We start from the raw sequence: 10,056 nt of genomic DNA, 5'->3' as shown, positions 1-10,056 counted from the left end.
GTGTTTTATCCCTTTGTCTCTCAGCCTCAGTGGCGGCAATGTAAAGGGCTTTGAAACAAAACACTGTCTTATCTGAACCAAATATATATATATACTTCGTAGTGATCTTGTATACTGACCCTGTTGACCCACAGTGCTCACTGTATATGGTGTTTTATATAAGGTTAACTAGCAATCTGCATGATGGACAAATTCCTGATGGCTTGGCACTGAGTAATAAAAACAGTATTATGCCCGTAGAGCTGATGCTGGGCCATAATATGTTTAGTGTGTGATGTTTGAGGGGGTAATCTGCAGAAGCTAACTCCCAATAACTTGACCCAGGGGGCAATAAATTCCATAAAATTGTATTCCCTAATGAGACTCTTTCATGTATTTCAAAGCCTTATGAGTTCAGCAGGTGATCACTTAATCTAATTTCAATCAAATGTATTGTAGCACATTTTTAAAAAGTCTAAAAGACCAAAAAGACAGTGAGCCAAGTATTTTATCTTACATTAAATACTCAGACAAAAACTTGTTTTTACCATAATAAGCAGAGGCACACACGAAAATCCAAAGCCTCTTTTGGGTTTTTTAAGCTCTGGCTTTCATTTATAGAGCTAATAACAAGGAATAAAATGAAATTATTCACACTACTGCCCACACACAAAGAGATTAAAAGGGGATTAACAGTGTGGGATAATCTAGACTAGAAAATGGATTAAATCACATGTTGCTTTGCAGTATTTTTTGGATGTGCTTCAAATAAACAGCCTCTGATTCATGCTTGAAATCTTTGCAACTTTCTAAAAAACAATTTGACAAACACTGTAAAAGAAACTAATGATGAATTATAATTGGGTGCATCAAGCCAAAAGTATTTAGCATGCATACTTACATTCTGTTTCTCCTGCTGACTGTGCTCACATAGGCCTGCTTGGACACATGTATATAGACGTGTTTACTAAGGCAGAATAAAATACAAAAATATTCATTACATAAACGTTGCTTATGCAGCCTTACCTTTAACAGTATTATAGCCACTTATTTCACTGTAGTGGTTAGTGGGGAAAAGGTTTCTGGGCTACTGCAATACCCAGAATGACCACTTGGAAAAGTGGTGGAGCTACTTTCCTTTGGACATAGTTAACTTTCTCTGAAAATATCAGACAAATAATAATGGCCATGCCCAACAGTTGATCACAGACTACGCGAATATACTTATATACATGCAAAATATCTGCACCTTTAAATGCTCTCTCTGTACTATTATCTATAAACATAATCCATAAACATTAATAATTAAATAAAGTATACTTTATTTAAATTTATAATAATAAAGTATTTCTGATTCTGAAGCATAAGACATTTAATCCACTTATCAGAAAACTATGACTATGTCCCCTAACCCTTGAAGATGTCATGGAATTACATTTTTTTGTCAAAATAATTAATTAACTGAATAATGTCACTCTAATTTCATGTAATATACTTGTGGACAGTCATGGAAATTATAGGTTAAGTCTATAAAAATTCATGAAAATGTTAAAAGCAATGAGCAGAAGGAAATAGTGTTAAATCTCCCAGGGTAACAGCATGGTATTTTGGGTGATTGTTACAAAGACACAAAAAGTGCCAGTAAATAGTGCAAGGTGTGAGGTTTTGATGCGTTGCTGCCTCTCTAATGAGCTTCCCTGCGGCAGCAAGTCGGGTCTGTGGTGTTGCTTTTTAGGGGAAGGATGTCATGCTGTATAATTAATGCGCTGCTGTTGAACTCACAGCTGGGAAATAGTGCTGACACACTCACCTTTAAGGACAAACAGCTGCCCGAGGAGAAGCGGGAGATGGTGGCAACATGCCTCTATGAAATAGTAGTGTATGAGTTGTACTACAAAACAACTTATAAATGACTTACCATGATAAAAAAAAAGTGTTATTCGTGTTAAAAAACAAAAAAAGTTGATTAAGGTAAATCGATTGCTCAATCACTCAACTAAAACATTCAGATTTATTATAATCCAAGAAGATACATATTTTTATTGTGGTCTGATCTAACAGCACTAATCATTATTACCATGTTGATTTCACTGTGGGGATGTAGTTTCTGTCATACTAAGAGCTGTAAATGAGCATTGTGTTATAGAGACCTGGCAGCACAGTATTATTGTCTCAAAGCTACATGATATCAGTCAGAGCAAAAACAGAGGAAGCTAATGGAGGTGGCAATATTATTTCAATAATGTCAGCAAGTATTCTCACACTTCAAAATTACTGCAATAATGATTTATTGAAGCAAAGTCTAATATGCATAGAAAATTGTAAAACATTTTACAAACCAACAGTTTTAACATTTACAGACCAGAAAGATGTGATATTATCAGCTGGTGCTCAGTCACCCCTGACCCAGCAGAAATGTGATTTGGTTTGGATTACGCCTCTTGCACCAGTATTCTGTGGTGTTTAAATAACATGTATTTCCAACCATTCTGGTATATTCTGGTAAGTTATGGTATTAAAAAAGTCCCATGCAGGTTTCTTGACTCCTGTTTCTCTAAAATGTATGTCTCACATAAAAGTACCACCAAGTTTTTGGTAGCATGCTAGTCTTTAAAAAAGGTGACAATACACCACTGTTGGTGTAAGTACGACTGAATGCTTCAGCGCCTGACCTTGAGCCAAAATTGTTGGTGTGTGTGAGCATAGGTACTATTTCAATAATGCTGGAAGGACATGACTGCCCCCAGGTGGCAGGAGCACCATTTAAACTCAATATAACCCTGAGAGAGTGAGGATGAGACTAAAGGTCAGAGCAAACCACCTTCAGTATAATAAATGATCTGGTGTATACATCCTGGGTCTTTCATTCACATGTCAACAGGACAGAGTCACTCAATCTACCTCACATACCTGCCAAACCAAAACAGTCATTTACACTGAGTTTATTTCCATGCTGCCTCCACAAAGGTGGCGTTTTTACTGCGGAGGTTTGGAGGCAAGATGCTTCTCCCACTCCTCTTCCACCACTTTGTAAAGCTCCATAGTGGCTTTAGCATCCTCCACAGAAGAGTGGCCCTTCTTCCCCACCTGTGGACACAACAGAGGGCCAAGTTCAGCATCACTGTTAACATTTGAGAAGTAATAAAACATCAATCTTAAAAAGCTCCATGGGATATATTTGAGAACATTTCTGCTAAGGTTGATGATCCCTTGCAATAAAAACTAAGAATTCCTATAACCATTGAACTCAAACAACAACACATCTATCAAAGCCAGTTATCCAGCTTTAATTTTTCACTTAACCTAACAGATCATGTCATCCCACCTGGATGTCCCGGTTGAAGATGGCCTTTGTGAGTCTCTTCAGAGAAGCGCACTCCCTCTCACCAAAGCCGGCCTTCCGGTTGAGAAGAGGTATTCGAGATGTATCTCTGGTCAAGGCAGTGGGGTGAGAATAGCCAAGGGCCTTGAAGTCATTGTGAATGGCATGGCCAACCACTACCTTCCCCTTGAGGAGCCTCAGGATCTACAACACAGACAAAACAACAGTGCTGAGTACAGTTAAGCATAAGAAACATATGTTTTTATTGGATGTTTTTGGCAGTAAATACTGAATTGGCAAGATGAACTTTAAACACAGAATAGTGATGCCTGATCCATATGTGCTCAGTTATTAATGCACTCCTGACTGAAACATAAGTCAAGTAAGCCTAAATGAGACTAAACTACAGATGCAGGGATAAACAGGACAAAACAATGGCAAGAATTTACATTTCATTTTGTTACATTACTGCAGTGAAAAAGTGCTTAAACCTGGTGTAAATTATTTTAAAAATGTAGGGTTAACTCACATCCTTCCTGGCCTCTGAGTATGGCGTGGCTCTGTGAAGGTCACTGCGACGGATGCCACTCCATCGGGTACGGTAATCTGTTACGGGCATGGGAGGGATGATGAACTTGTCATACACCACATCTCCATTGTAGGACACAACACTGCAGCGTGCGAGCTGGCTGATGCTTCCTTTTGGACCCGCTCCCACCATCTCACAGTCAATGGCAAGGTACTTAGTGGGAATCCCTGTCGATGTGCCGGTGGGGTTGTGGCTGCTTGATGCTGAGGGGCCAGGGCAGGTGGCTGCTGAGAATGTGTTCACAGGTCCCTTCGGCCTTTCTTTGCAGAGGTTGTTGTTCACAGTGACTCTCAAGGAAGACTTGCTGGAAGTGGAAGCTGAAGGGCCGGGGTTGCTGTCTGAGGCACTGGCAAGATGAGGTACACTTTGTGTGGACGTGGGACGTGCTGAACAGTTTGTAAGTGCTCCATTTTGGCATACAGTATGGCCAGGTCTGGAGTCCTTTCTATAGCCATTGTATTTGTGTCCATCTTTTGGAAAACCTTTGAAGCGTTGCATTTTACTGTGAAGCCACTTTTTTTTCTTTTTTTGCTTTTTAGTTGGATTGTTCTGTGCAGAGTCATTGAAGTCAGATATGTTGATCCTAATGTCTGACATTTTGAAAACAAAATCTGTATTTTCAGTTCTGCTTATCTAGAAAAGCTCAATGTGCTCCTCCTCCTTGTGACCCAGTTTGACAGCAACATAAATGCATCCTGCAAGAGAGACAGATAAAACCTTTTAAAAGACAAATTAATGAAATGTACCAATCTGCTAGCTACAGCCAAATAAGTGAATATTTGCTTTAACACATAAATTAATATATTAAAGATTTTGAGCTCTTCTTATCGTAAAACCTTCGTCAACGGGAACATTTCACTCAGACAAAACATGTGGATTCCCACAATGTAGACAAGGTTTACGTTTAAACACACATGTGACACACGACGGTGTTCAATATGAAAGCACAGCCCTGTATTATTTATTAAAACGCACACGCACATCTGGTAAAAGCTGGTTTGCCTTTATAATAAACGTTAGCTCACTGTTATTGACGTAGATCCACGCTCTTGTTAGCTCGCTAACGCTAATGCTAATTCGGCGGATACCAGTGAATTAATGCCTCCCAAAGCAAAATTCGACGTCACAGCCAAATTCGACGTCACAGCCAAATTCGACGTCACGGCTTTGTGAACATTCGTGTGATGATACCAACACATTTCCAGTACAGAAACGTATACAAAATAACTTTTTGGAATATCAAATCAAACCTGATGCACACTGTGAACCACGAGAGTCTTCCTGACCAACTCATAACAAGGGAAACCACTTCCGGGGCATGCTGCCTTCAGGTACAGCTCGAATTGTTGGACTATTTTAGTGACGTTAAATTTTCATTGATTTTATTTCAAGCGATTTTTCTAAACAAGTAAAAAACTGGTTTGAAATTGGGATAAACAATAATTTATATCACTTCACTTTCACAGGCTTATTACAATTGCGGTAATAGCCAGATGCCTAATATCCATCTGAATTAACATAGATCTATCAGAAGTGACGGAGAAGCTTACTTACGTATTAATAATACACTCAAATACCGATGGAAAATCATTTTCATAACGTCTTAGTTTATAAACCTTACAAACGTTAGTTCATGAGCTAACTTCTACCACTGGTTCAAGATATTACGTGAAGTTCTTAAACGCACCAGCCTGCTACATGTGATAGTAGCTATTGTAGCTAGCTAGAGGCTAAAAACAACTAGCTGTTCTGAAAATCTTCTGATTTGAAATAATGAAGTACGAAATTTACAGTAAATGTTTTTTAAGAGCGGGTTGGTAGCTTTTTCAGGTTTTTACTACTACTTTAACTTAAACCAGACACTTAACGCGTCGCGAACAGGCTAACGCGTGCTAGCATTAGCTTCCCTTCAAGTCCCATGTCAGATGAACTGTCAGCAGCACAAGATGAGAAGATCATGTTTACTGCAAGTTTCTCAGCACAACAACAAAAAGAGCTGGCGAGGAGACTCACTGCTTTCCTGTCCCAGTACAGCCACCTGTCCGACGCTTATATAATTGTGCGTATGAATAGCTGACCTATGTCGCCTCAGTTTGCTTCCTCAACAGGGTAAAATACTTCATTTGGAAACATTTAAGACTGTCATTTGTCATGGGGACCAGGATCCTATGTGATGGTGTTCCTCGAGATTTTAGACGTTTAGCAGATTTCTGCTTTTTTACTTTGATATTTGAACAATACTAATAAGTAAAATCATATTAAATGATGGTGCTTATACTGCAGTTCTGTGACCTGAGTGCTTTATATCATTTCTCAAGTTTCCATGTTGTGAATGACAAGTAACTCTCTTGGTCTCTCAGTTGATTATAATATACAAATAGCTGAACTCATGTACCATCCGTTTGTAGTTCTTTAATTAAACATCGTATTCTCTCCACAGGAGTTTTTCACCGAAGATCTCTGGCACACGTTACCAAGCAGCTGGCAGCCTGTGCTGGAGGACCTGTCATATCCACAGATTGCAGACCTGTTACTGGATGCTGCCCACGAAGACAGGAGGTACTGCTGGATTATAACCTTTGACACATATGTAAAGTGAGGTTGCAAATGTTAAAAGTAAAGGTGGAGTTGTGAGCGTAAAGTAAACATGGGTTAATGTTTGAGGACTACAAACCCCTTCACTGGCTTGCTGTCTATGTAAATACTGAAAAAGTTTGTTTTTGTGAAGTTTGGAAGCAAATAAACACACGTTGATAGACATGTAGCTAATTGTTTAAACCTAAAAGGCCTTAAAAGATGATTAAAAGTTGATATTTAGTAGATTAGTGTGTATAGGAGGGACATGTTGACAAAGGGGTGCCATCCTGTGATCAGAAAACTCAACAGCTCAAAATCACTTTCTGTCTCTAAGCAAACATCTAAATTCAGTTGGCATTTTAAATACTTTTTTGTGTTTGGTAATATTATTAATAATATATGCAGTTTGTTTAATGAACTAGTAACAGTAAAAAAAAAAAGTACAGAATATCATGAGCCTCACAAGTGAAGTGTTAACCACAGTCTGTGTTGTTACAGATACCCGTCCGTTTGGCCTCTGTCCCTGTTGGCATTCCGTGCCACAGCTCATGCGCTGGCATTTCCCAGAGAGCTCAGACATGAGCAAGGCCCGGGGGCGCCCGGCTCGGTGAAGCCAGAGGAGTTCCTGAAAAACCATAGTCAGAGCTCATTGCTGCAGCACATATTCAGGAAACACGTTAAACCCAAGAAACAGCATGAGATCCGCAAGCTGGGAATTGTATGGACTGCTTATATGTTGCTTTTTAATATAAATTTATAACATATACTTGCTTTTCTGTTAACTGTTTTTTATTTGATTTTTTTCTCAGCTGGTTAAACAACTCTGTGACCAGACTGACTGCAACAGAGTGGTGGATGTGGGCTCTGGGCAGGTATCTCACAGCTATCAACAATCACGCAGCATTTTAACATCACATCTATACATTTCTGTAACCCAGCATCCGCCGCTTCACTTTTAACAGGGTCACCTAACTCGCTTCCTGTCCTTTGGGCTCGGACTGTCTGTCACTGCTATCGAGGCTGATCACGCCCTAGTTGCTATGGCATCCAAGTTTGATGGACAGTTAATGTGGGCCTTGGAGAAGGAGAACCAGAAAAAGGTTGGTGATTTGAAACCTTTATTAGTCCCACAATGGGGAAATTGCTTAAGGCAGCCCAGCAAAGAGCGCCATACACCAGTGAGTACACTGGAGGCTATGCAGGTAAAGTGTCTTGCCCAAGGACACACAACAGTGACTAGGGAGGAGTTGGGATCGATTTGGTGAATTTGTTGCACACTGTTTATCTATGATTAGTCTTCAGTCACTGTGAAATTGCATCTATTTTGCTTGTTTACAGTAACTGCTACAGTTATATTCCCACTGTAACTAGCTGTTCAAAGATTGTTATGGAAAAGGCATTCACTGTATACAGGGGAAAGCAAGTGTGGGTAATTTGTTTGCCACCTGGGGGCAGCAAAGTAAAGTGAAATGTATATATCTTCCTTTCACAACCTATGATACATTGTTTATAGAAATAATGATCATTAGATGTCACTGTAAATGTTAAAAAATAGTTTTCCTTCTATTATTAGAACTGTGCTGTCCAAGTATCACAGTTCTGTCCCCGTCATGTGGCTGGCTGGGTAAACCCCAAAGCATCATGGGAAGCATTCGTCACGCAACTAAGAGCTGCAGATTGTATCAGTGAAGGCCCCCCCACTCCATCTGGACCCTGCAAAAAACGACTCCGGGGCCATCAGGTAGACACGGATGTGGTCCAGATGTCACCATCTGATGATAACTTACAAGAATTGTCATCACTAAAGTCCGACAAGCATGAGTGTAAAGAGGAGCTGACAGCTGAAATCTGCTGCTCCTGCAGCAAACCTGTCTGTCAGGACTGTGTACAGCCTGAGGAGAACACTTCACAAGGATTTCCAGACTTTATCCTGACTGGACTACACGCCTGCGGTGACCTCAGCGCCACCCTTCTCCGCCACTTTGTCAGCTGTCCACACGTTCGCGGCATCACTTCTGTGGCATGCTGCTACATGAAAATTACGACCAATGAAAACCCTACTCCTCCAGGATTGGTTGCACCTCCAACTGAACCGACACCAGGTGGCAAATCACTCCCATCGGAGTACGGCTACCCAATGAGCTTCTGGGTGCGGGGTTTACCAGGGCACCAGCTGTCCTATAAAGCACGAGAGGGGGCGTGTCATGCTGTGGAGGACTACATCCGGAGGCTAAGGGAGGAAAGCGAGCTGCTCAGGACACACTGTTACAGAGGAATGCTGGAGACCTTCATAAGGGACGCAAGCCCAGATCTACGCAGGGCAGGAATCCAGACAATAAAAAAAGCACACCTGTTACCCTTTTCAGAGTGAGTTAACACTGAATGCACTTTAATAAGTATTCATCCTGTGCATTGGTGACACATAACATCCTCCTCTGTCTGTATTCGTGTTCTCTTCTAGATACGCCCGTCTGGGTCTGGCCCGGGTTAGGCTGCCTCCTGAGATGCCCCTAGACCCGGAGCGAGTGCAAGCCATGCTGAAGCAGCAGGGCAGGGTGGTGGTGTTCTTCAGCCTGACGCTGCTGCTGGCTCCTGTGGTGGAGTCATTGGTGCTTCTGGACAGGATGATCTACCTGCAGGAGAACGGTGAGTGAACGGTCACTTTTAAACTGTTTATTTTCTTTTTTACCTTGAACTAAAAACTTAACTCTCTGCAGGTGTGGACAGCCAACTTGTTCCTCTTTTTAACCCTAACTTTTCTCCAAGAAACTTTGTACTGGTTGCCATGAAGCCTGGATAAGAAGGACAAAAGGGAAAATTATTTTCTTAGCTAGGATTTGGACATTATATGAGCTGCAGATGCATCAGTGTTGTAACTTTTATTTTGACACAGCTGGATATCTTTGATTGCACTCTGCCAAAATGGGCACATTTTATATACAGTGAATCTGTATTGTAGCTCTCATATCAGGTGGAAATCATGTTCTTGATATTTTATACAAATCTTCATGACGTTGCATGGTTTGCTTTTGCTTGTTTTTAATTTAATTTTTAATCCCTCTGTTGTTTTTAAACTTTCAGATGATACTGATGTTACACTTGTTTTACTGTCTAAATATCATCAGAATAAAGAAAAACACCAGTAGTTTGCATTTTAGTTTTTAGCATTTTAGCAATACCTCCTACAATAAATCTTTGGTTTCAAATGCAATGTGTATAGGTGGTGAAAATAAATAATAATAATAAATAATAAATACACCGCAGGTAATAATTAACTTTCAGAATAGTTCATTGATGGTTTAAATGAGTCACAGAGAAGCATGATGACATTCACAGTCTTTGGAACTGCCCATCTCTGATTTGACCACACTGGATAATCACAGGAGCGTAGTCCTGGAATAAGGGGGAGCTGCACACGGTAAGATTAGTCATCATGACGACAAACTCTTCAAAGCTCACGCTGCCATCCAGGTAACTATCCATGTCAGCCATGATCCTCGCCACTCACAAACATAACCCTACATTTCAAGTATACCTGGATGATGATAGGTACCGGGATGAGATCCTCAGACCCATTGTGAGACCATAT

General features: G+C 40.5%; 2 protein-coding genes across 6 annotated transcripts; one reads left to right on the top strand and one right to left on the bottom strand.

Moving 5' to 3' along the window:
* Positions 1 to 2,250: 2,250 nt before the first annotated feature.
* Positions 2,251 to 6,039, bottom strand: isg20l2 (interferon stimulated exonuclease gene 20-like 2). 5 transcript variants are annotated; one of them, XM_028426574.1, is made up of 4 exons: positions 5,904 to 6,039; positions 3,831 to 4,585; positions 3,305 to 3,505; positions 2,251 to 3,066 (listed from the first exon to the last, which is right to left on the bottom strand). In XM_028426574.1, the coding sequence occupies exons 2-4, from the start codon at positions 4,485 to 4,487 to the stop codon at positions 2,956 to 2,958; spliced, it is 969 nt and encodes a 322-aa protein (XP_028282375.1). In that variant the 5' UTR covers positions 4,488 to 4,585; positions 5,904 to 6,039; the 3' UTR covers positions 2,251 to 2,955. The 5 variants fall into 5 exon arrangements, with proteins under 5 accessions (XP_028282375.1, XP_028282373.1, XP_028282374.1 ...); XM_028426572.1 differs by lacking the exon at positions 5,904 to 6,039 and adding an exon at positions 5,798 to 5,884; XM_028426573.1 differs by lacking the exon at positions 5,904 to 6,039 and adding an exon at positions 5,445 to 5,653.
* On the top strand, positions 5,583 to 9,612 carry mettl25b (methyltransferase like 25B). Its single transcript, XM_028426542.1, has 8 exons — positions 5,583 to 5,949; positions 6,331 to 6,449; positions 6,966 to 7,185; positions 7,277 to 7,339; positions 7,430 to 7,567; positions 8,041 to 8,834; positions 8,929 to 9,113; positions 9,185 to 9,612. Exons 1-8 carry the CDS (start codon positions 5,809 to 5,811, stop codon positions 9,265 to 9,267), a joined length of 1,743 nt encoding a protein of 580 aa, XP_028282343.1. The 5' UTR covers positions 5,583 to 5,808; the 3' UTR covers positions 9,268 to 9,612.
* Positions 9,613 to 10,056: the final 444 nt, after the last annotated feature.

The sequence above is a fragment of the Parambassis ranga genome, chromosome 16 (assembly GCF_900634625.1).
Source record: "Parambassis ranga chromosome 16, fParRan2.1, whole genome shotgun sequence".
Lineage (NCBI taxonomy): Eukaryota > Metazoa > Chordata > Actinopteri > Ambassidae > Parambassis > Parambassis ranga.
This window is presented reverse-complemented; position numbering and strand designations above follow the sequence as displayed.

Coding starts and splice junctions, on each gene's coding strand:
- isg20l2 (XM_028426574.1), bottom strand. CDS start 4,487: ATGTCAGACATTAGGATCAACATATCTGACTTCAATGACTCTGCACAG. Junction 3,506..3,830: donor ACTCAGAGGCCAGGAAGGAT/GTGAGTTAACCC, acceptor TCTGTGTTGTAG/ATCCTGAGGCTCCTCAAGGG. Junction 3,067..3,304: donor TCTTCAACCGGGACATCCAG/GTGGGATGACAT, acceptor TTGTGTCCACAG/GTGGGGAAGAAGGGCCACTC.
- mettl25b (XM_028426542.1), top strand. CDS start 5,809: ATGTCAGATGAACTGTCAGCAGCACAAGATGAGAAGATCATGTTTACT. Junction 7,568..8,040: donor AGAAGGAGAACCAGAAAAAG/GTTGGTGATTTG, acceptor TTCTATTATTAG/AACTGTGCTGTCCAAGTATC. Junction 9,114..9,184: donor GATCTACCTGCAGGAGAACG/GTGAGTGAACGG, acceptor AACTCTCTGCAG/GTGTGGACAGCCAACTTGTT.